This window comes from Bombina bombina, chromosome 1 (assembly GCF_027579735.1).
Source record: "Bombina bombina isolate aBomBom1 chromosome 1, aBomBom1.pri, whole genome shotgun sequence".
NCBI lineage: Eukaryota > Metazoa > Chordata > Amphibia > Anura > Bombinatoridae > Bombina > Bombina bombina.
The window spans coordinates 449530402-449557579 of NC_069499.1; the positions used below are offsets into that span (position 1 = coordinate 449530402).

Below are 27178 nucleotides of genomic sequence, written 5' to 3' on the forward strand. Positions count from 1 at the left end.
GCACATTTAAACCACCGCCAATAAAATATATATAATTAAAATCTAGCAAAAAAAATGGACAGGTCTAGTGGACTTTCACCAGCATGAAATAATTTAATTTATCAGGTAAGCATACATTTTATTTTTTTAATGTGATCAATAGCATTTAGTCTGGCAAACGGCAAGCAGCAGTAGATGGGGACAAGTAGACATTACACAGGGGAGGGAAAATTTGATTAATCTTCTAGTCATTTCAAATTCAAAACACATTCTATAACATTGTCTTTTTCTTGTGTGTTATTCAATTCTACTGTATTTAGCGGTCCTTTAAAGAAACTGGCAGTTTATTACTAAATGAGGAGTTGACAGGCTCTGTCCAATCATAGTAGAACTAACTTTCTCGTGGACAAGCAGAAAAATAGGACAGATAAACAGGTTTTATTTAGTTTGTCAGAGAATTTAGCTGGAAAGGAAAAGAAAAGAGACTCACGTCTACAACCAAGATACATAGGCTAGCAAAGGAAAGCAGAAGTTCATTTATTTGTATATAAAATCCCCTATATTTTTCTTTACACTGTATTTGAGCATGACAGATTCACTGATCTCATGTGGCCAATTCTTGTGGTTTATTAGGTATGCCTCTGCTGTACATAACATTTCTGCATTGTGCTATTATATTACTGATGTATATTTTGGTATCAGTTACTGTATGTCTTATGGTTTTTCAGACTTTTAAAATTGTTACTTATGAAGATGAATTGGACCTATTAACTGTGGTGGCAGTGACACAGACAGAAGCAGAGGGAAAAGCTCATGTTGACCTCCACTGTAATGAGACAGGGAAAATTCTAAAGAAGATCCCCTTACTGGAATCCTGGGATGTGGTAAGAAGTAAAGACATATAGAGACATTTGCCCTTTTTTCTTTTACACCTTAGCTTAATAAATATGCTATATACTATAGGACTGTAACCTAAAAATGAATATATAAACCCAATTCAAATGTAATTAAGTTTTGGGTACAGCTTCATTCCAAACAACACATAGTTCTTAGCTGTTTTAATCTTTTCAACCTGTACTACCTTCACATCAATGGTTTATGTTAGACTTTGTGTGGAAATATTTTATATAAATGTTTTTATGCTATTTCTCAACCATAACAGTTGACTAAAATAACTAAATATATTATGTCCTCATCACTTTCTCACTTGAGGGTTGAGTGACCATCCCCCTATCTTTTTGTTGTTTCATAAGATGAGAGTCCACAATACATTACATGTGGGATTACACTCCAGTCCACTAGGAGGAGGCAAAACACCCCTACATATCAGAGTTTTAATCCCTCCCACGCTCCCTGAGTCACTCTGTCAAATTTTTGCCTTTAGGATGGAGTGAAGTGGATTCTGAAGTGCTGATCTACACAGCGTTGATAGGTTTTCTCTGACTGATCTTAGACCCAATCTCCCCCAATGTCTATTAAGGCAGAGAGGAAGACAGGAGTTTCAGATAGGCAGTAAACAAATTTTTCCAGTGTAGAAATATCACAGCAGCACTCCTCCAATTCTTCAAAAAGACTCTCTTTCTAATGGTAGTGAGAGTCCACAATTCCTTACTCTTGGGATCACATCACCTGTCCACCAGGAGGAGGCAAAGACATCCTACCAGAGTTCTAAATATCCTTCCTATTTCCCCTCCCCCCCCCCCCCCCAGTAGTTCTTTGCCTCGTCAAGGAGATGGCAAGGAGGGATGTGTTTTGAATAAGAAGATTTTTATTGTGTGTTATTACTGTTTTTTACCCTCAGTGGATAGTTCTCTGAAGGAAGGATATGAAGAAACAAGCTGGTGCTATGTACATTTTTTCAGTAAAGTATTTTGCACAATAGCAGCCATGGGTGTTGCAGCGAAGTTCCCAAACCTCCTCCTGTCTTGGCTGGATAAATATGCTTATCTTATGGGATCCTGCAGCTGTTAGTAACAGTATACGATTTCAAGGTCCACCATTTCCATTGTGTCTTAGACTGACTACGGTGCACAGTGGAAGTATGAAGAGGACCAAGCGTCAGTGTAACAGGTACCTAGTAAATACTCTGGTAAGTGGAACAACCAATTTTTATTTTTGCCTGAGTGATCTTGTTCATGCCTGAGCGGTGTGAGTGTTTTGCTCTTTACATATCACAAGTCGGACTATAGACTTGTTTTTTCCTCTGGTCTCTATTCTCCCCGGTCTTGGTCTCTCTGCGCTCCAGTCATGTGTTACAAGCAACTCAGAATTTTTTTAATATTTGTTGCGCTATTGCGAATCACATATACGTTACTTTCTTTTTCTACAACAGTCTCAGAAGAAGGTTTCTGTGATTCTCATAGCTACAGTGTGGCCTCGCAGGACCTGGTTTGCCGATCTGGTACGGATGTCCAGTACTCCTCCCTGGCATCTCCCGCAGAGACCAGATCTTCTCAGTCAGGGTCCATTATTTTATCAAAATCTGCAATCTCTCAGTTTAACTAGTGGAGATTGAATGATTAATCCTGTTGCAGGCGGGTTTCTCTGACTCTGTTATAGACAATTTGATACAGGCTCGTAAACCGGTCACCAGGAAAATTTACCATAAGGTATGGAAGGTTTATTTTTACCTAATAAACTGATCAGGGTTTCTCTTGGATTTCGGTAAGAATTCCTCAGATTCTTCAATTCCTTCAAGAAGGTTTAGACAAGGGCTTATCATCCAGCTCTTTAAAGGATCAGATTTCTGCCTTGTCAGTTCTCTTGCACAGAAAGGTAGCTTGTTTGCCTGATATTTAATCCTTTGTATAGGCTTTGAGTAGAATTAAACTGATTGTCTAGCCCATTGCTCCTCCTTGGATTCTTAATTTGTTTCTTAGAGTCTTACAACATCCTCATGTAGAACCAATGCACTCTTTGGATATCAAGATGCTAACTTGGAATGTGTTGTTTTTGCTGGCTATCTCTTCTGCTCGTAGAATCTCGGCTCTTTCTTTTGAACATCCTTATCTGGTTTTCTATCAGGATAAGGCTGTCTTAAGGAATAGATTGGGTTTTCTGCCAAAGATAGTGTCGGCTGAAAATATTAATCAAGAAATTGTTGTCACATCTTTTTGTCCTAACCCCAGTAATTCTATGAAAAGGCTTTTGCACAATTTAGATGTGGTTAGGGCACTAAATTTTATCTACAAGCAACTAAAGACTTTCCTCAGTCTTCCAGTTTTTTGTGCTGTTTTCCACAGCCTGGGCTTTTAGGAATGAAGCTTTAATAGAACCGATATTTCTGGTGAAATGTTTGTGCAATGCTGTCCCCTGCTCACTTGCAGCCATCCGATCAGTATGATTTCACCTTTTAGGTGGCGAAGAAGTTAAGGAGCAGCAGTCTTATGACCGCTGCTTCTTAACTTTTGTTTCTGGTGGACCAGAAACAATAGGGCATCGATGCAGCGTTCGCTGTTAAATAAATCAACCTCATAGTTTATTCATGTGAATGTTTTGCTTATAAAAGTATTTTTAATGAAATGGAGAAGTGCTGCTGTGATACAGCATGCACCCATTTAAACAAGAGACTAGTGCTGGAGTGCACAATTTCTGAGAATCAGTGTAGAAATATCACAGGACTCCCAGGTAATATATGGATAGTCTGTCTGTCCCCTGGACTACAGGGTGCTGCTCCTAGTGTGATCCACAGCCCTCCCCAGGTAAAATGCAGATTTATATGCCAATACCCTGGATTGTTGAATGCTGTTCCTTGTGAAATCCTTGCTTGCACTACATTGGATGGGCCTTTCTACTGGAAGCAGTTGTCTGCAGCTGAGGTAAGCACAGTAGATGAGTGTGCTGACAGGTCTAGCATGTAGAACGATCAGTAATACTTGAGGTTGGTTGTTGACCCTCAACCAAGAAAGCTTCACAAATCAAACTTCAAAACCAAACGGACAAAGACACTGCTGTATCCTTCTGGTCCTTACACCTACCAGAAAACAGCACAAAAAACTGTAAGACTGAGGAAAATCTTTAGTTACTTGGAGATAAAATGTAGTGCCCTAACCATATCTAAATTGTGCAAAAGCCTTTCCATAGAATTACTGGGGTTAGGACAAAAAGAAGGGACAACAGTTTCTTGAAAATAGAAAGCCACATTAAAACAGCATCAAAAAGTTAGCCCATGCAGTTACAGGTCTCCTGGAGAAGCATAATTGCAGATTGAGCATCCAAATCCCCAATGAAACTAAATTGTAAATATCACAGGACTCCCAGGTTATATACGGATAGTCTGCCCATCCTCTGGTCTACAGGGTGCTGTTCTTTGTGTGATCCACAGCCCTCCCCAGGTAAAATGCTGATTTATAAGCCAATACCCTGGGTTGTTGAATGATGTTCCTTGTGAGATCCTTGCTTGCACTACCTTGGATGGATGCAGCTGAGGTAAGCACAGTAGATGAAGGTTGTTACAGGTAAGTACAATTTAGTTTCATTGGGGATTTGGATGCTCAATCTGCAATTATGCTTCTCCAGGAGACATGTAACTGCATGGGTTAACTTTTTGATGCTGTTTTAATGTGGCTTTCTATTTTCTCTTCTCTTTTTCCTCATTGAAGTACGGTAGCCATCTTTACAAGGCACGGAGAAGGTCTCAGGACCGGTTTGGGGGGGGAAGTACGCAGGGTTAACAGAGTTGGTCCAAAATACCTTATTTTAACCCCGCAGTTGCTAAATTCATCTTAAAATAGCTATTCCAAAATTTTTGTTTAGAGTTTACTGGGATATCAGTTGTACATTGTGCCATTACTATACTTGTTTAACCTTTTGGGGCTTAGCTATTTATGTACCTTTATACTGTTTCAAGCTGATCTGCATCTTTACTCCATTTGTGTTGCTATCCAGGGTGTTAGGCAGATTTAAAAAAGAACAAGCTTCAGTCATTCTGATTACTCGGGGTTGGCCTCCCAGGACTTTTATGCAGAGCTAATTCAAATATCCTCATGACTGCCATAGTGGCTTCCTCTCAGAAGGTACCTTCTTCCTCAAAGGCCTTTCTTTCAGCTGGATTTCAAAACTCTAAATTTGATGGCTTGGCAGCTGACCGCCCAATGCTTTCCCAAAGAGAAAACTGATACCTTGATTCAGACCAGGCGTATTTATCACAAGGTATGGGAAGCCTTTTTTCCTGATGTATTATCAAAGAATACCATTAGAATTCCTTTTGGATTCCTAGATGGTCTGGAGAATAGCTTATTGGCTATTTCTCTCAATGGGACATGACACTCCAATAAAAAAAAATATGATTTAGATAGAGCATGCAATTTTAAAAGAACTTTCTAATTTGTTTTTATTACAAAAGATAAAAGTACAACGATGATACAATATTTTTAAGAGATAGGACAAAATGTTTCAAACAATTACAGAAGGAATTGAGGGCCCTATTCCAGTGTTAAAGTGAAGGTAAACTTTGATGAATGAAAGCCCGTTTTTTAAAAATACTATTAAAAACAGGGGCACTTTCAATCATCACAGTTTAGAAAGCAGCCATTTTGATTAAAAACTTACCTTTGTTTTTTTTCACAGCCAGAGCAGCTTCCCGCACCTGGAGATCCTCTCTTCACACGTCATCAATGACTAATCCAGCTTCCTCCAATCACGGCATGGCCTCAGGCAATGACTACCCTGGGGGGAAAGCCTTGATTGGAGGAAGCTGGTTTAGTCATTGATGACGTGTGAAGAGAGGATCTCTGGGTGGGGGAAGCTGCTCTGGCTGTGAAAAAAACAAAAGTACGTTTTTAATCAAAACGGCTGCGTTCTAAACTTTGATGAATGAAAGTGCCCCTGTTTTTAATAGTATTTTTAAAAAAACGGGCTTTCGTTCATCAAAGTTTACCTTCACTTTAACTTACAGTCTAGAAGGCTAGTAGGAGGGTGAGAAACAGGAGATGGGGACTGCTTTGGTTAGAATGATGTTAGTACAGAGTTAAATGAAGGCAATTATTAGATAAGTGGAATTCACAGAGTTGAGTGGTAGGCTTCCTTGTACAAAAGTGTATTTAGGGAGCTTTTATGTTGAAAAGTTTTTATTCAGGATTTTACAAAGATAATAAACAATAATCATACATTCCAACATCTATAGGTCACTTAGTACATAATAAATACATTCCAATATCTTATAATGTAACATAAAAATTTCACCTATTCTCTATACCATTGCAAAAGGTGTTACAGTTATACCATGTATTCTTCACCTGGCCTGGTCTGCCCCCCCCCACCCCTCCCCCTAGAAGCTTCATGGTAATGAATATAGGGCTCCCATTGTAACAGGAAGGATTCTCTGTCATCTAGATATTTGGCCGTGGTACTTGCTTTATCAAAGTGATATGATATATTTTGTTTAATTATTTCAAAACTATGAGGAGTTCCCTTCCAGAATTGGGCTATACCCAGTCTCACTATCGTACAGATCCATCTAACTAGCTTGTTATTGTGTTTAGAGAGTCCTGGGATCGGAAAGTGGAGCAGAGCCTGCTCCATCATTAGTAAAATTATCTTTTGGAATATCTCACTCACTAGGGCCGAGGTATGATCCCATATCTCCTTAACATATCTACACTCCCACCACATATGTGGGTACGTTCCTAGTGATTCGCACCCTCTGTAGCAAAGTTTAGACAGTGGGTCCCCTCTGCCTCCTGATCTAGTTGGGAATAAGTACCATCTGAAAGCAATAGTGTGATGGATTGCAATAAATTCACATTTTTTATGGGTGGTAACCACATTAGGCGTCCATAATAAGGTAGATAGAGGTATGGTTCCCATAATGCTAGATTCAATTTGTACCCACTGTGAGATATTGTGAGGTTGAAACCATTGTAAGGCTTGGGCAATACGAGCCGAATAGTAATAAGGGATTAGGTTTGGTACGTCCACCCCTCCTTCCTTTCTAGCAGAGCACATAAGTTTTTTATTGATCCTAGCTCTCTTTCCCTGCCATATAAACTTGAGAATGTCATTTTGGAGTTTATGTAAATCTGCCAGTGGGAGCGAAATAGGTAAGGAATGAAACAAATATAACAGTTTGGGCAACAAGGACATTTTAGTAGATATGAGTCTACCATATAAGGATATTTTTAGTTTCATCCATTTTGCTATTAGGGCTCTAATGTTTTTAAACATGGGTATGTAGTTTATCTGACGCAGGGAGTGTATATTATTAGATAGGTTAATCCCTAAATATTTAATAGATTTCTTGGGCCAGTTAAACGTTAAAGTTTAATTCCATTAATTATTTAGTATGATGTGGTGATTTAACTCCAATGGCCTTGCACTTCTCTTCGTTAATTTTATAGCCTGATAGTGATCCGAATTGTTGTATTAATTTATATATTGGAGGGAGGTAGAGTAACGGTTTGGTTAGCGTCAGGATAACGTCGTCTGCAAATAGGGATACCTTGTGTTCTGTCTGACCTACTGTGATTCCCGAAATGTCTTGGTTGTCTCTAATTTTAATGGCGAGCGGTTCTATGCTTAGGGCGAATAGAAGCGGGGAAAGTGGGCATCCCTGCCGGGTGCCATTGTTAACAGATATTGGTCTGGATTGATAACCTGACAGTCTAACATAAGCTGTAGGGAATGAGTATATGGATTTGATAGCGTCATAAAACGACCCTGTAATACCAACCTTCTCTAATACCGCAAACATGAAGTCCCAGTTGATTCTGTCGAACGCCTTCTCTGAATCCAGAGAAAGAAACAGAGAAGGCGTTCCCCGAACCGTGGCTATATTAATTAAATCTATAATTTTTCTAGTGTTGTCTGGGGCCTCCCTCCGTGAGATAAACCCTAGTTGATCTGGATGAATTAGTTTAGTGATGAGGGGATTAAAACGATTTGCTAAAATTTTGGTAAATAGTTTGATATCCTGATTGATTAGAGAAATAGGCCTATAATTTTGGCAATGTTGTTTGTTTTTACCAGGCTTTGGAATCACTGTGATTCTAGCCATTAACATTTCCTTGGGTACTTCTTTACCCTGCATTATCGCGTTAAATACCTTTGCTAGCTGCGGTATCAGTAAGGGCTGTAAAATGTTATAAAAAAGGCCAGAGTAGCCATCAGGTCCCGGAGCCTTAGATCCTTTAAAATTCTTTATGCTTAATTTTATTTCCTCATGGGTAATGGGGGTATTTAAGGATTCCAGATCCTCCTTTACTATACTGGGCAAAGTGCTATCTCCAAGATAGGACAGTAAATCTAAAGCCCTGTCTCTGTTTTTGTTGCCGGTCAGTATATTATACAGTCGTTGGTAGTAGTCAGCAAATAAGTTAGCTATATCTTGAGGATCATTAGTTATCTTGTTGTCCGGTGTCTGTATTTGCAGAACTGTGGTGGCCCTTATGACGTCTTTTAGTTTATTAGCTAACATTCGGTCGGGCTTGTTTCCATAAATGTAATATTGGGTATCAGTCATTCTAATTGATCTAGTCGCTTCTTTATTTAAGAGAGTGTCTAATTCTACATTCTTGGCTTTGAGCTTATTAGCTAACGTACGCAAAGGGTTTCTACTAAGTTGTGCCCTTAACTGATTCGCCTCTGTTTTTAAGTCTAGTAATTTAGCTTCCTTAAGTTTACGTTGTCTGCTAGATTCAGCTATAAGTAGGCCTCTAACATATGCCTTCAGTGCTCCCCATTCGAAGGCCGGATTATGAGTGGAATTGTTAAAAAGCGCCCCACATAAAAAAGGATATATGATGTATAAATGACATTCAAATGATGTTTCCAAAGATTCAATTTACATAGTAGAGGTTGCTGCCACCACAATACACGGTTTCTGGAACCGGATCCACTAAAAGATAAAGAAAAGAACAGAGGCAGGGCGCATCCCCTCTAAGTGTAATATGTTTTTAACAGGCACAAATTTATTAAAATATACAATTTCAAACTCACACATTCAAACCTCAAACATGTGAGGTATGTTCAGGCACTGGGAGAACAACTTTCTGGGTCTCTCAAGGCAAATCTGTAGCAATGTATTTGATACAGCTCACTCGGTCTGGAGGTTTTAGATGTTAGTTCCTCACTAATGATGTCCAGTAACAGAGACTCCTACGGTCCCAAAATTGTCCCCAGAAGGGATTAAAAGTGTTCCAAAAACACCAACAGTTAATAGTTCTGTTCAAAGTATATGTAAATACAGTTACCACCACGCTCAGTCTTCTGAACAGCTGAGGCGCAAGAAAAAAGCCGGCTTACTTGCGGTTGCGATAGCTGAAACGGCTGACGTGGTGACGTGATGCGGTGGGCGTGGCCTTACGCGTTTCGTAGGGAATCTCCCTACTTCGTCAGAGGCTTGAGTAAGAATGTGTTTAAAGTCCAAGATTTAGTCCCTCGTGGGTTAATCAACCCTGCCAGAGTGATTTCCACTATAGAGTGGTCTGACCAAGAGCAGTTCTTGATAGAAGCCCTGGTAAGAAGAGGGACCAGGATTTGACTCAACAATATATAATCTATTCTGGAGTGTGACGCATGTATGGGGGAGTAATAAGTGTAGTCGCGAACCCCTTGGTTGAGTGATCGCCAGCTATCTGTCAGGTTATGGTCTATAGAGAAGTCATGGAGAACTCTGCTTGGTTTTGTATTTGAATTAGTATGTGTGCTTAGGGAAGCTCTATTTATTTTTAAACTATACCTCAAAGTGTCAGCCTATATAGGTGGAAATAGACTTAATACCAAACGTACTAATCGACACAAACAAACTTAGTAACATGCTAACTGGTTAAGAAATTGAGCTATCGATAAACATAGACTGAGTGTACTGAGTTACTTAGTATCAGTGAGGAATATTATTTAAATTTGGCGGCTTAATTTCAGGTGGTAACTGACCAATAACTGAGTTACAACTTATAACAAACTAGTTACCATTGTCATATTGAACTAGCAGGATTGATATATCTGCTAAAATATACAAAAAGAATCACTTTCAATAGGTAGCTTCATAAGAGTGAATAGCACTTTAGCGGCATCAATCATAAACCGGATATCGACCGGCACAGTCACAGGGCTATATAAAAACCTTGTATAACAGTATAATCTTCAGATGCATGCTCAACCATAACTAATCCACTAGTTTATTTGCTATAATTCATCGTATTTAAAATTTGTTTATCACAACATTATCCCAACAATATAACAAGGGAATAATTCTATGCTTATAATGAGTAAATAAACAGCAAATACATTTGACATCAATCACTTGTATGAGATACACCAAATGTAAATGACACAGCAACTGCAGCATAAAGACCTGTATTTGACCATTTACAAAGAAAATATCTCAACCTAGATGCTGTAAAATGTTGTGCTAACACAGACCATTATAGGAATACTACCAATTAAGCCAGAAATCTCAGTGTATAATTCAGTAATAAGACACGGACACTATCTTATCTGAGTGGATTCTTATACTCAGTAATCAATACGTGTACCTAATATAAATCTATACGTGTCTCTTTTGCTTTAATGTATATTCTCTCAGGGATAATATGAAAGTGATATGAAAGTGTTATCACACAAGCATATTAAATCACAAATAAATTTTCAGGTTGACTGGAGAGAAGGGATATATGCAATTTGCATGCTCCCAAAGCGACATTCTCCAGTAATAACTGAAGTATTATATAAATATGATATTATGTACATATAAAATGTGAAGTCACACAATCACAAATAAAATCTACAAACATACCCACAAGAAGTAGTGTGTCATTTGACTGCTTTAAAACGTGTTGTGCACTTTTTTGATTAATATGAAACCTATTTCATGAATTTTTATTCCAACTCAAGTATGATATGAATTTACTGATATAAGCACTTATAGAGTGATACCACAAAACTACAAAAGTGCATATAAACACTTATAAGGTGTCATACTTCATCTACACAATTGGAGAATAAACAATCACAACACACCCAGAGAATAATAGTACAATACTGATCCTCACTATATATTATATATTTTCTAAATAGTGGTCTATGATATAGCTCTCCACCTATATAAATTCCTTTAACTACTTTGGATATCTCAAAGGCTTACTGATAATTTAGGAATGGGCTTTCTACTTTTTGGTTGTTTTTAATTATGAGTCTTATTTTAAACTACCAAATAAAAGTTATATTTTAACTTTCCCAATTTTCTCCACTACTAGTCCAGGCACAGAGTGCTATTTGTGCAGTCTTTTAAGAGGTCCCTTCCTCTTCCTTTGCTTAGTATGTGTGCCCGTCTGCGAGGATCTATCGCTTTTATCATTCATGGTGAGATTAAAGTCACCTCCTATTATAGTTTTGTACCTTTTCCATAATGTTAAATGTTTGCTCAGCTTGGAGATAAAGTTAGCTTGTGATTCTTTAGGTGCGTATACATTGACTAATAAAACTGGAGTGTTTTGTATCGATCCCTGTATTATCAAGTACCTACCCTCTCTATCTCTAATCACTGAGTCCTCGTGAAAATTTAGGGATGAATGAATTAACATTGATACTCCGCATTTCTTTTTAGGGCCAATAGCGTGGTATTGAGTAGGGAATGACCTATCCCAGTATTTGGGGGGGGGGGGTGATGATGTAAAATGTGTTTCCTGGAGCATCACTATGTGAGCGTTTAATGCCTTATATTCTGAAATTGCCTTTTTCCTCTTTACATCAGAGTTTAGTCCTCTGACGTTGTGTGAGATTATTTTTATGGACATGGTGTACCTCTTAAAAACATTTTGCTTATACGATACCTTTGAGTAACCAGGGATATATCAGTTCTCTCCCGGGATCAGGGGGGTCCCGAGGACCAGGCCAAGCTCAACCTCTACTATCAGGTTATAAATCAAGCCTTTAAAACATTCAAGAGAAAAATTCAGCTTAATGAACAACATTTGAACAAGCAATACATGGCAAAAGACAGTGGTAATAGCTGCTTCTGAGATAAGTTGGAGTGATCCATAAAACTGTGACCAGAAAAATAAATAAAACTGAAACACAAATAAACGTCGGAAAGATTAACATCAAAGTGACTCGAGTGACACAACATAAGACACATAAACCTGAGCTGTTACGTGGCATGAACCAAGATTGAGGGTAATGGCAGGGAGAAAAGGAATGGGTGGGGGGGGGGGGTAATGGGAGAAAGGAAAGGGTAGGAGGGTGGGGTAGATCCTGAGAGTATTTATAACATTTATAGAGACCAATTATTTTAGCATTGCATTTTAATAAATAACTTGAGTGGGACACTCCTGATAACCCAGTTGGTAGGGAATTATATTTAAAATATGGAAGACATCTAGGGCCTCTAATAACATCTATTTAGATCTTTATGAGGAAAGATCTATACCATTTATATGGCCCTAGATTAAGCCTTATTTACTAGTTAGGTAGCATCTCCCTACATTTAAACATGCAAATTAATTAACTAAATTACTTGGGAACATCTAGAACCTTTAAACATCAAATTACTGAACTTGAAACATCATATTATTAGAATGGCGGCTCTGCCCCACTAAACCGGGGTAGGCCCTTTTTCAAATAGAGTAGTCCTGATACATCTTAAACTCAATCCCAAACCTTGCTGTCAAGTTGAAAGGTCAGTAGCATCATTTGAAGAGTCCTCCTCGGTAGCATTGCTGTGGTTGATTTTCTGTTTCTTAACTTTTCCAGATCTTCCAACCGGAGTCCACTCCTTTTGAAAAGATTTCCTAGGTGGGTCAGATTTTGTAGATGTGGTTGGGATATCAACTTGAATTTGTAAGCGATCCAGTAGTGCTCTCCCTTCTTCTAGGGTAGAGCAATTATAAGTCCCATTCTGATTTGTGAAAACTAGCTTGAAGGGGAAGTTCCATCTGTACTTTATGTGCTCTTTAGTAAGTGCTGCTGTGATAGGTTTCATATCTCTTCTTTTCCTTAATGTGATTGGGGCAAGGTCGGTGAAGATTTGGATGTTATGTCCCTCAAATTCAATACATTTTTTATCTCTGGCAGCTTTCATTATCCTCTCTTTTACATGGTAGTGTAATTTAAGGATGATATCTCTGTTGGAGTTTTGTTGTGGTCTAGTGAGGGCTCTGTGAACCCTGTCCATCAGCAAAGTAGATGGGTCAATATCTGGGACTAGCTGTATGAAAAGTTCGGTGATAGTTTCGTCTAGATTTTTATAAGACTCTGGAAGATTTCGAATACACAGGTTGGATCTGCGAGATCTGTTTTCAAGATCCTCAATCTGCTCCTCAAGCCTGCTTATATAGGCTGAATTGTCTTGAATTGAGCTTCTGAGTAAAGGTATTTCTTCAGATACATTATCTAGTTTTTCTTCCAGTTCAGCGGGCCTCCTGCCTATTTCTCTGAGGTCTTGCTTAATCTCTGAAAGAGCCATTTTAAATTCTTCATGAAACAGTGATTTTATTTGGGATAGGAGCTCTTTGTTGGGCTCTTCTGGGCCGTGGGCACCAATGATCTCTGGGGCGTTCGCCGCAGGGCTGGTTGCAGCAGAGGAATCACATTTATCTGAGCCCTTTTGCTTTAACTGAGACCTTGAAAGGCATTCTTTAACGGTTTGGGATTTATTTTTCATTCTGATTTACCAGATAGATATTATATTCCAGAGAAGTCCACTGATGGTGGGAGGCTCTAAAGTACAGTATTGCTTGCTTTCTCTTGTAAGGTGTATCCAGTCCACGGATCATCCATTTCTTGTGGGATATTCTCATTCCCAACAGTAAGTTGCAAGAGGACACCCACAGCAGAGCTGTAATATAGCTCCTCCCCTAACTGTCATAGCCAGTCATTCTCTTGCAACTCTCAACAAGCAAGGACGTTGTAGGAGAGAGTGGTTAAATATAGCTAGTTTGTTTTCTTCAATCAAAAGTTTGTTATTTTTAAATAGTACCGGAGTTGTGCTATTTTATCTCAGGCAGTAAATAGAAGAATAATCTGCCTGAGGTTTCTATGATCTTAGCAGGTTGTAACTAAGATCCATTGCTATTCTCACATATGTCTGAGGGGATTACACAGATGAGGTAACTTCAGCGAGAGAATGGCGTGCAGTTTATTCTGCTATCAGGTATGTGCAGTTATAATTTTTTCTAGAGATGGAAAACACTAGAAAATGCTGCTGATACCGGATTAATGTAAGTTGAGCCTGAATACAGTGATTTAATAACGACTGGTATCATGCTTACTCCCAGGGGTAATACCCTTATGATATTTACAATATAAAACGTTTGCTGGCATGTTTAATCGTTTTTATATATGCTTTGGTGATAAAACTTTATTGGGGCCTAGATTTTTCCACATGGCTGGCTTAAATTTTGACTAGAAACATTTTCCACTGTTGTAGTATAAAAGTTACAGTTGGTGCAGTTAAAATTACAAACTGTGACATCCAGCTTCCCTCAAAGGCCCTCTGAATGCTATAGGACATCTCTAAAGGGCCCAAAGGCTTTCCAAAGTCGTTTATTGGGGAAGGTAGGGCCACAGCTTGCTGTGGCAGTTGGTTGTGACTGTTAAAAAAACGTCTATTTCGTTTTTTTGATCTGTTTTTTTAACTAAGGGGTTAATCATCCATTTGCAAGTGGGTGCAATGCTATGTTAGCCTATTATACACACTGTAAAAATTTCATTTGATTTACTGCATTTTTTCACTGTTTTTCAAATTATGACAAAATTTGTTTCTCTTAAAGGCACAGTGCCGTTTTTTATATTTGCTTGTTAACTTGATTTAAAGTGTTTTCCAAGCTTGCTAGTCTCATTGCTATTCTGTATAAACATGTCTGACATAGAAGAAACTCCTTGTTCATTATGTTTAAAAGCCATGGTGGAACCCCCTCTTAGAATGTGTACCAAATGTACTGATTTCATTTTATGCAATAAAGATCATTTTCTGTCTTTAAAAAATGTATCACCAGAGGAATCTGACGAGGGGGAAGTTATGCCGACTAACTTTCCCCACGTGTCAGACCCTTTGACTCCTGCTTAAGGGACTCACGCTCAAATGGCGCCAAGTACATCTAGGGCGCCCATAGCGTTTACTTTACAAGACATGGCGGCAGTCATGAATAATACACTGTCAGCGGTATTAGCCAGACTACCTGAACTTAGAGGTAAGCGAGATAGCTCTGGGGTGAGACAAAATGCAGAGCATACTGACGCTTTAAGAACCATGTCTGATACTGCCTCACAATATGCAGAAGCTGAGGAAAGAGAGCTTCAGTCAGTGGGTGATGTTAATGACTCAGGAAAGATACCTGATTCTAATATTTCTACATTTAAATTTAAGCTTGAACACCTCCGCGTGTTGCTTAGGGAGGTTTTAGCTGCTCTGAATGACTGTGATACCATTGCAGTGCCAGAGAAATTGTGTAGACTGGATAAATACTTTGCAGTGCCGGTGTGTACTGATGTTTTTCCAAATACCTAAAAGGTTTACAGAAATTATTAATAAGGAATGGGATAGACCAGGTGTGCCGTTCTCTTCCCCTCCTATTTTTAGAAAAATGTTTCCAATAGACGCCACCACATGGGACTTATGGCAGACAGTCCCTAAGGTGGAGGGAGCACTTTCTACTCTAGTAAAGCGTACTACTATCCCTGTCGAGGACAGTTGTGCTTTTTTTTTTAGATCCAATGGATAAAAAATTAGAGGTTACCTTAAGAAAATATTTATTCAACAAGGTTTTATCCTACAGCCCCTTGCATGCATTGCCCCTGTCACTGCTGCTGCGGCGTACTGGTTTGAGTCTCTGGAAGAGGCTTTACAGGTAGCGACTCCATTGGATGACATACTTGGCAAACTTAGAGCACTTAAGCTAGCCAATTCTTTTATTCTGATGCCATTGTTCATTTGACTAAACTAACGGCTAAGAATTCTGGTTTTGCTATACAGGCGCGCAGAGCGCTATGGCTTAGATCATGGTCAGCTGACGTGACTTCAAAATCTAAGCTACTTAACATTCCCTTCAATGGGCAGACCCTATTCGGGCCTGGTTGAAGGAGATTATTGCTGATATCACTGGAGGAAAAGGTCATGCCCTTCCTCAGGACAGGTCCAAATCTAGGGCCAAACAGTCTAATTTTCGTGCCTTTCAAAACTTCAAGGCAGGTGCGGCATCAACTTCCTCTAATAATAAACAAGAGGGAACTTTTGCTCAATCCAAGACGGTCTGGAGACCAAACCTGACATGGAAAAAAGGTAAGCAGGTAAAAAAGCCTGCTGCTGCCTCTAAGACAGCATGAAAGAACAGCCCCCTATCCGGGAACGGATCTAGTAGGGGGCAGACTTTCACTCTTTGCCCAGGCGTGGGCAAGAGATGTTCAGGATCCCTGGGCATTGGAAATTATATCCCAGGGATATCTTCTGGTCTTCAAAGCTTCCCCCCCAAAAGGGAGATTTCACCTTTCACAATTATCTGCACACCAGATAAAGAGAGAGGCATTCTTACACTGTGTACGAGTCCTCCTAGTTATGGGAGTGATCCATCCAGTTCCAAAGGAGGAACAGGGACAGGGTTTTTACTCAAATCTGTTTGTGGTTCCCAAAAAAGAGGGAATCTTCAGACCAATTTTGGATCTAAAGATCTTAAACAAATTCCTCAAAGTTCCGTCGTTCAAGATGGAAACTATTCGTACCATCCTACCACTGATCCAGGAGGGTCAATATATGACTACAGTGGATCTAAAGGATGCTTATCTTCACATTCCGATACACAAAGATCATCATCGGTTTCTCAGGTTTGCCTTTTAAGACAGGCATTACCAGTTGTAGCTCTTCCCTTGGGATTAGCTACAGCCACAAGAATCTTTACAAAGGTTCTAGGGTCACTTATGGCGGTCCTAAGGCCGCGGGGCATAGCAGTAGCCCCTTATTTAGACGACATCCTGATACAGGCGTCAAACTTCCAAATTGCCAAGTCTCATACGGACGTAGTACTGGCATTTCTGTGGTCGCATTGGTGGAAAGTGAACGAGGAAAAGAGTTCTCTATCCCCACTCACAAGAGTTTCCTTTCTAGGGACTCTGATAGATTCTGTAGAAATGAAAATTCACCTGACGAAGTCCAGGTTATCAAAGCTTCTAAATTCCTGCCGGGTTCTTCATTCCATTCTGCGCCCTTCGGTGGTTCAGTGTATGGAAGTAATCGGCTTAATGGTAGCGGCAATGGACATAGTGCCGTTTGCACGCTTACATCTCAGACCGCTGCAACTATGCATGCTCAGTCAGTGGAGCGGGGATTACACAGATTTGTCCCCTCAACTGAATCTGGACCAAGAGACCAGGGATTCTCTTCTCTGGGGCTATCTCGGGTCCATCTGTCCAAAGGTATGACCTTTCGCAGGCCAGATTGGACAATTGTTACAACAGATGCCAGCCTTCTAGGTTGGGGTGCAGTCTGGAACTCCCTGAAGGCTCAGGGATCGTGGACTCAGGAGGAGTCTCTCCTTCCATTAAATATTCTGGAACTAAGAGCGATATTCAAGGCTCTTCAGGCTTGGCCTCAGTTAGCAACTCTGAGGTACATCAGATTTCAGTCGGACAACATCACGACTGTAGCTTACATCAACCATCAAGGGGGAACGAAAAGTTCCCTAGAGATGTTAGAAGTTTAAAAAATAATTCGCTGGGCAGAGATTCACTCTTGCCACCTATCAGCTATCGATATCCCAGGTGTAGAGCACTGGGAGGCGGATTTTCTAAGTCGTCAGACTTTTCATCCGGGAGAGTGGGAACTCCATCCGGAGGCATTTGCACAACTGATTCATCTTTGGGGCAAACCAGAACTGGATCTCATGGCGTCTCGCCAGAACGCCAAGCTTTCGTGCTACGGATCCAGGTCCAGGGATCCCAAGGCGACACTGATAGATGCTCTAGCAGCGCCCTGGTCTTTCAACCTGGCTTATGTGTTTCCACCATTTCCTCTGCTCCCTCGACTGATTGTCAAGATCAAGCAGGAGAGAGCATCAGTGATTCTGATAGCACCTGCGTGGCCACGCAGGACCTGGTATGCAGATCTAGTGGACATGTCATCCTTTCCACCATGGTCTCTGCCTCTGAAACAGGACCTTCTACTTCAGGGTCCTTTCAACCATCCAAATCTAATTTCTCTGAGGCTGACTGCCTGGAGATTGAACGCTTGATTTTATCAAAGCGTGGCTTCTCCGAGTCAGTTATTGATACCTTAAGACAGGCACGAAAGCCTGTCACCAGGAAATTTACCATACGGTATGTCGTAGATATCTTTATTGGTGTGAATCCAAGGGTTACTCATGGAGTAAGGTCAGGATTGCTAGGATATTATCTTTTCTCCAAGAAGGTTTGGAAAAAGGATTGTCAGCTAGTTAAGCGTCTGGCAGATGCTCCAGATGTTCAGGCATTTTGTCAGGCTTTAGTTAGAATCAAGCCTGTGTTTAAACCTGTTGCTCCACCATGGAGCTTAAACTTGGTTCTTAAGGTTCTTCAAGGAGTTCCGTTTGAACCTCTTCATTCCATAGATATCAAGCTTTTATCTTGGAAAGTTCTTTTTTTGGTAGCTATTTCCTCGGCTCGTAGAGTCTCTGAGCTATCTGCCTTACAATGTGATTCTCCTTATCTGATTTTTCATACGGATAAGGTAGTCCTGCGTACCAAAACTGGGTTCTTACCTAAGGTGGTATCTAACAAGAATATCAATCAAGAGATTGTTGTTCCATCCTTGTGTTACACAATTTGTACGTGGCCCGTGCTTTAAAGTTTTACTTACAAGCTACTAAATATTTTCGTCAAACATCTGCTTTGTTTGTTGTCTACTCTGGACAGAGGAGAGGTCAAAAGGCTTCGGCAACCTCTTTTTCTTTTTGACTAAGAAGCTTAATCCGCTTAGCCTATGAGACTGCTGGACAGCAACCTCCTGAAAGGATTACAGCTCATTCCACTAGAGCTGTGGCTTCCACTTGGGCCTTTAAAAATGAGGCTTCTTTTGATCAGATTTGCAAGGCGACGACTTGGTCTTCGCTTCATATTTTTTAAAAATTTTACAAATTTGATACTTTTGCTTCTTCGGAGGCTATATTTGGGAGAAAGGTTTTACGTGCAGTGGTTCCTTCCATTTAAGTTACTGCCTTGTCCCTCCCTTCATCCGTGTACTTTAGCTTTGGTATTGGTATCCCACAAGTAATGGATGATCCGTGGACTGGATACACCTTACAAGAGAAAACACAATTTATGCTTACCTGATAAATTTATTTCTCTTGTGGTGTATCCAGTCCACGGCCCGCCCTGTCATTTTAAGGCAGGTAATTTTTAAATTTAAACTACAGTAACCACTGCACCCTATGGTTCCTCCTTTCTCGGCTTGTTTTCGGTCGAATGACTGGTTATGACAGTTAGGGGAGGAGCTATATTACAGCTCTGCTGTGGGTGTCCTCTTGCAACTTCCTGTTGGGAATGAGAATATCCCACAAGAAATGGATGATCCGTGGACTGGATACACCACAAGAGAAATACATTTATCAGGTAAGCATAAATTGTGTTTTTTATATATCTCAGGATCTTGATTAATTATTCAGGATTGTGTGTTCATGCCTGTTGCTACCCGCAGCCTGCTGGGGTCTTAAGAGTAGAAATCGTGTTCAGGAATAGTGTCCTGTGAGCCTAATATAAGTATCACATTGTGCTTATAAGGGAGTGATTTAGAGCTGATTGTAGAAGCGGAGTCTCACTTGTCTAATGACCTACAGGCCCCAATGCTTCTCTCATACCGTTCCCGAGTTGCTGCAATAAAGCTAGGCAGCCCAGGCAGAGAGGCTTACTTGTGGGGGTCTGATAAGGAGACTATCTGATAATGAGCAAGTTCGTGTTTACATATTTGTGTAAAGGCAGACTATAGTCCTATTAGTTCTTCTTTCCTCTAATGAAATATTTAGAGCTGGTAAAAAATTGCTTCTTTTCTCGCCTTCAGTGATATGCTTGACAATGACCCTCTAGAGCTTAGTGAGAAAAAGCTGCGCAAAGGCCCCCAGAGTTTCCTTCGCTAACTATTGTGAGTCAAAACAGAAAGCCTTTTGCCTATAGCTGTTTGCAGGTGGCCCAGTAATAAGGCATCCAGTTCTATTTGCCTATAATATAGTGCCCGGTGTGTGCAGGTCTCACCTCTGCAGCCGTTACTTGTCCGTGCCGTTCAGGTTCTCGAATGCTATCCGGCCTCAGGGGTCAGGTCCCATAGATCTATAGTCACCGGAGCGGAGCCCCGACCCTCCGGTCACTAAGTCCTGTCTCAGAGGCCTAAGTTGCGTAGCAAAGCGCAGCGAAATAAAAGTTCTGTTTGCTTTTTCCTTTTTCAATGTCCGACACCTCCGGAACAGCTTGCCGATTAAAAGGCTATCACAATAAAGCTGCTTTTGGTGTTGAGAGGTTGTATTATGAGCTTTAAATAAGCTTTAAATATAAATTTTCCCAGGAGCTCGGTCCTCACACGTCTTTCTCTCACCAAGGGTAGCTCCTCCCCCCTTTAGGGAGCTTTTAAAGCATGACAGATCAGGGAAAAGTGGGGCAGTGCAAGGAAGTGCATTCCAGTGGGTTGGTGCTGCACAAGAGATGTCCTGCAGTCTAGCATGGGAGGAGGTGACGGTAGAAGGGGGCTGGGTTATATTTGTTAAATTAGTGAGTGACAGGTAGTGGGGGCAGCTTTGGTAAGGGCTTTGTAGGTTAGGGTGAGAATTTTGAATTTAATTCTGCTGTGAATGGGGAGACAGTGAAGGAACTCATAGAGAGGGGCAGCAGATACAAAGTGGTGGGAAAGGTGGTTTAGCCTGGCAGAGGCATTTAGGATGGATTAGAGGGGGGGAGAGAAGAAGGTCAGTTAGTAGGTTATTATGGAAGTCAAGTTGGGAAATTACCAGGGAGGGTATTAGTTGCTTAGTGGTGTTAGCGCTCAGAAACTGACACATTTTGGAGATATTATGTATGTGGTTGCGGCAGGATGAAGAGAGCAATTGGATGTAGGGGATGAAAGACAGATTGGAGTCAAGTGTAACTCTGACGCAGTGGACTTGGAGTGATGGAGAGATAGTGGTGCCGCCAACAGTTATATAAAAGTCAGAAAATGGAGTAGAGCTAGAGGGGGGATTAGAAGGAGCTTAGTCTTGGACATGTTAATCTTTAGGTGGTAAGAGGCCATCAAGGAAGAAATGCCAGATAAGCTGTTGCTAACATTAGAAAGGACAAAGGGAGAGAGAGCAGGGGTGGAGAGCTAAATCTAGGTATCATCAGCATAGAGTTGATATTTGAAGTTTATTAAAATATATATATATATATATAACAGTCTCTTGTGAACTCTGCACTCACTTTATATCTCAGCCGCCCAGGGTGCATCCAAGGAACATTCAACATTTTTAGCAAAGAGAGAGCACTCACCGGGACTAACAATTATACAGCATATCAAGCTTTTATTAATACAGGTGACGTTTCGGGGATTCCAACCCCGTCCTCAAACCTTACATAAACATACAAAATATCTTACCTTAAATACCCTCCACCAACTGAACATGTCTCTGTACCGGAAGTCGTCCGGCGTTCTGCCCGCACCACTGCGCATGCCCAGAGCGTTGGCATGACAACCAGTCACAGCGTCATGCTGTACAAAATAAAGTAAATCAACGTGGTTAAAAACATTAACATGGAATAAGTGGATCAAGATATCGTTAAACACTTATGATACATTAAGCAAAAAATAGCTTCTTAACCTTTTTCAGTTCACTAAGACTAAATCACATATTAACATGTATTCCTTTGTATATATGTGCCTAATCACATTAACCCTAAGCTGTATGCTAGTTTGATTTGCTATGTTACCTTGCCTATAAACCAATGCTATCCATCGACTTGAATACATTTCTACATTTGTGGCTACAGCTTCAGGAGATGAAATCAAGATTCTTGAATAGGGGTTATCCAGAAAAAAAGATTGAAAAGCATCTGGGACGGTTTACTTCTATGTCTCAGTACGAGGCCCTACAGGCGAGTAGTACTCAGAAGCAAAACCAAAGAATGACACTATCTACTGTGTACACCGCCGATAAATACAACATGCACCAGCTAGTGAGAAAGAACTGGAACATTATAGAGAGTGACAAAAGGTTACCTTTCAAAGGAATTTCCCACCCACAGGTGGGATACAGAAGAGCAAGATCATTACGTGATATCTTGGTAAAAGTGGACCCCGTCCACAATTATACAAAAAAGAACTGGCTACAGACTTCCAAGCCTGGTTGTTAAAAGTGTATGGGTTGCACTACGTGCAATGGTCTTTCTAATGCCAAATTTTTCACTCATCCTACCACCAACCAGAGATATACTATCCGACATAGAGTAACCTGCACGACTACACATATTGTGTATTTGTTGCATTGTCCTTGCGGGTTATTCTATGTCGGAAAAACTATCGATGACCTCCACACCCGTATGGCAAATCACCGCACGCCATTCGATTGGCAATCAAAAATCATGATTCAGAACAACCTGTTGCACGACATTTTGCGTTGAAGGGCCATACGGTGGCGGACTTGAGATATGTGATCATCGATCACATACCACCCCTTACGAGGAGCAGCGATAGAGACAGGATTTTGCTCCAGTGCGAATCCAGATGGATTTTTAATTTAGGTACCTGGTGGGCTTAATACCCACTTAGATTGGCACTGTTTTTTGTAGCACCCTATAATTTGATAGATATAGCCGGTCTAAGAGTCTATTAACACATATAAATAGCAGTTCAACTAATGTGTAGATTGGACATTGTACAAATGTAGTTATGACAGATATTTGAAAGCTATAAGTATGGGCACCATTATAGGGGTACTGTCTCTTTAAGTATTATGTAGATAGAATTCTCTTTAGGAACTAGGATTACAAGGAACTAATTAGTATTAGTGAGGTTTGATCTTTAGCCACAAATGTAGAAATGTATTCAAGTCGATGGATAGCATTGGTTTATAGGCAAGGTAACATAGCAAATCAAACTAACATACAGCTTAGGGTTAATGTGATTAGGCACATAGATACAAAGGAATACATGTTAATATGTGATTTAGTCTTAGTGAACTGAAAAAGGTTAAGAAGCTATTTTTTGCTTAATGTATCATAAGTGTTTAACGATATCTTGATCCACTTATTCCATGTTAATGTTTTTAACCACGGTGATTTATTTTATTTTGTACAGCATGACGCTGTGACTGGTTGTCATGCCGACGCTCTGGGTATGCGCAGTGGTGCGGGCAGAACGCCGGACGACTTCCGGTACAGCGACATGTTCAGTCGGTGGAGGGTATTTAAGATAAGATATTTTGTATGTTTATGTAAGGTTTGAGGACGGGTTGGAATCCCCGAAACGTCACCTGTATTAATAAAAGCTTGATATGCTGTATAATTGTTAGTCCCGGTGAGTGCTCTCTCTTTGCTAAAAATTATATATATATATATATATATATATATTATTGGGGTTGTGGATTTAATTTCTCAGTGAAACAAAGATATTCTTAAACCCCTTCTTTTATGTTATTACTTGTGGACTCCACAGCTTGGGTATTAGTTCTCAAGAGTAATGGACCAGGTACTCTCCTGTATAAAAGAAAACATAATTTATGCTTACTTGATAAATTAATTTATTTCATTATGGCTTTTATTCTTTTTTCTTACTTCACTTCACTTTGCTTGGCTATAAGTTAGACTAAGGTATGTGTGACGTGGGAGAGGTTTAATAGAGAGCTTGGGGTTTTGGAAGCTTTGCCTCCTCCTAGTGGTAGAGAAAAGTAATTTACAAAATTAATGGATCGTGGGGTCTCACCACCATGAAAGAAATGAATTTATCAGGTAAGCATAAATTATGTTATCTCTTTCTCTCTCTCTTTATTTTTTTTTTATAATAAAGAGAAGCAAAATAGTTCTTAAAGAACTATTTCTAGATAACAAGAGTCTATCCCGGAGAAAAGCACCATATTAGTTGTTGTTTTTATTGTTATTTTTATAACTACTGTGGGTATTTAGCAGAACTGTCCATATAATGGTCTAAGGGCCACATGCTGGCTGCCAAGGAGTTTTCTTTTTCAGCTGTGGTATTGTGTGTTTATTTGGGAAGACAAAACATGTGCACCACAGGGTAGCCCTGGAAATTGTTTGTGAAACTAACATATTTTTATGAGCCAATCACCAGTGTGCAGGTTTTCAAATAATTATTCATCAAACTTTTTACAGCTGTAAAATGTCTTTGATTTCCATGTATTATGGGCCCATAAGCTTTGTCAGTCTTGAAAATTAAACGTTTCCAATGAAAACTGGTAAAGCACCAACCTGTAATGTAATCTGGTGTTTTGTTTTCTTTCAGACTTTTAGCCATGCAGTGTTTTTTGACAGAGACACTCTGGTGCACATAGAAGAAAGACCAAACCGCCACTTCTCATGTTATGTTTACAAAATGCAGCGTAACTTTGCTGAATGAGGATTCACCAATACTTTTACATTAAACTTACAAAAAACTCATGAAGGGGGGGGGGGGGGTATTGTAATATTTTTATTATGGATTTTTACTTTTAAACAAATAAAGATTACTCTGTGATTGCAGTGTTGTATTTTTTTCCTAGCATTAATTTATAGGGCACTTAAAAAAATACTTGAATTAAAACAATTTTCTTGACTGTTTATTAAAACAAGTAGGTTTAGGTTTGGTGCCTTTTTATTTTATTTTTTATTATTATTATTGTTACTATGCAATACCATGATGGGAAAAAAAGCTTACAATAAATAAACTTTAAATTACAAATTACAATATCTGATTTAAATTATTCAGAACCTAAATACATACAAACACAAACTAACAACAGCTTGTACTCTCTTTCCCTTTCTCTGCCTTTCATTCATTCAACCATCTTTTATTTTACAGCCCAGCTTCGTAATACTGTAAATTTGCTCACATTTGTTTTATTTTATTTATTTTATTGGCCTACTTCCTAACACAAAGGGGCTGCAGATCGATATTTTAGAATCCTTAAGGGCTATATATAAACGTATGGCTAGGAAACAAAACACAAATAATAATATATGTCCCACACATGTCCAGCTGCAAAGGGCTAAATTTAGGTTAGGTTGCAACGTACCCTCTGTCTTTATTTTTCCCCTCTAGATGGCTCTTTTGAGTTGTGATCACCTTGTTTGTTCATCTATCACAAGCCCACATGTATAGTTTTACTTTTTGTCCTGGGGCCAAAAAAAATATATCATTCCTAGTCCTACTTTTTTCCCAGGGGCCCCCTTCACTCTTCCTTTCTCACCCCTTCTCTACCCACTCCCTTCTTCATTCTTTTCTCTTTCTCTCCAAGAACATTATGAGAATTACCAAAAGGATATGCTATCCGCTTCTGAGAATTACCAAAGTTTTTATTTTTAATGGCTTAAAACTGATTCAATTTTAAGTTTTTAATTTTAATGAGTTTTTAGGCAAACCATCCACACTGACCTCTAAATTAGAGAAAATCAGGATTAGACAAGCAATCGATAAAGTGCTTCACCATTTGAGTCACTACACTTTCCCTTTAAGGATATCGAAATCCAATTTGAAAAGCACAACAGTGAAAGTGTTTTTGACCTATGTGGAAAGGATAAATCTTTTAACGGGCACCATATCCTGTCATATATATCGTATCCCTTTTGTAGGAACTATGGTTTGCAAATATTTAATTATATTTTTCTTAGATAATAATAATGATTCTTCTGTATCTGTACAAAGCAGAAGTTATATATATATATATATATATATATATACAGTATATATATATATATATATATATATATATATATATATATATATACTTTTGTCTGTAAGTCTAATTTATCCAATTATCTCTTTCCTCCAACAACACACAGAGCGTGTGCATGTATCTTTAAGTGATTATTTGGGTGTAGTGGCATTTACCAGTATGCAAACTGTAAAGAAAGTTCAAAGGTCATTAAAACGTTTTTGTTTTTTTTTAGAAATGTATGTAACTGTCTTGAATTATATTACATGTGCCTTCATACTTAGGAGTTCTCAGCCACTGAACTATTTATCTAAGGGGATCAGTTTTGCACAGACAATTTATTTCTGCATCAATTTGAATTACTTCAAGAAGCTGATTTCCATTCTGTCAATTACCTACAAATTTCAAGGATCTGATATCACTAATAGAAAAAAAGTAACTCTACTTTTTCCAAAATTGAGTTTTATGCCCCTCTGTTTTTATGTGGGTATGACCACCATCAAATACCTCTCTGGGTGATTTGTTTGGGCAGGTAGTCATCATTACCACGGTAATTACCTGCAAACCAGGGGGACATGCCTATAATTTAGTCCATAATTTGTTATACCCTTTATTTTCCAGCAGATATCTCCATATCTGTTAAGAATACATAAATCAATTAACCAGCCTACTACAGCTGCTGTGCTCACAAAATATGCCAAGGAGAACAGACTTGCCCAAAGAGAGATGCATTGTCATTTTATAAGCAGTATTGTGCAGATCTTCGCTCACTCTGTTTTGGTTCTTTAACATATGGGTTAGACATACATATCTGTGTGTGTGTGTATTGTTATTGATTATAATGGTTATACCATGGATATATTAATACATATTCATTAAATGAACACAGTCATCGTAAAATAGCATTTTCTGATTACTATGGAATGTAGATGCAGGACACAGAAAATAAATGTTATTAATATTAGGCTAAAATACTATGAATAAAAAAACAGTATAAACAATAAAGATACAAGTCCACCCTTTCAAATGCTCTGTCTCTCTCTGAGCCCCACTGGAAGGTTGATTTTTGCAGCTGCTACCTCATGTTTATATAAATTTTCTATAGCCAGCAGGTAAAATGGAGAATTGAGAGTACATTATACAATACAATGGTCTTGTAATGCTTAACAAAAAGCACACAAGCAAAGGGGGTGTGTGCACTCTAATAGTCAGCAAACAAATATGTGGATTAAACCAGAAAAAGGTGCAAGTATAGTGTATACGAATTAAGAGAGAGAGTTACATCCACAAAACTAGTGGATGTCAAAGCATGACACGGCTACACTCAGGTTAAAAAAGTAAATAATGTTTATTATACTCCTTGACAAACCAAAACACCTAAATTAAAAAATAGCTGCAAAACACATGTAAATATGAAT

At 39.2% G+C, this 27178-nt stretch overlaps 1 protein-coding gene across 2 annotated transcripts in view; it reads left to right on the forward strand.

The window, feature by feature from the left end:
• Window positions 1-24793, forward strand: part of DCAF17 (DDB1 and CUL4 associated factor 17) — a 250177-nt gene extending 225384 nt beyond the window's left edge. For both annotated transcript variants that reach the window (XM_053698428.1, XM_053698427.1), the window contains exons 14-15: window positions 708-863; window positions 24353-24793. In XM_053698428.1, coding sequence (XP_053554403.1) covers window positions 708-863; window positions 24353-24466 — 270 coding nt within the window. In that variant the 3' untranslated portion in view covers window positions 24467-24793. The remainder of the gene's footprint in view (window positions 1-707; window positions 864-24352) is intronic.
• The last annotated feature ends 2385 nt before the right edge of the window (window positions 24794-27178 follow it).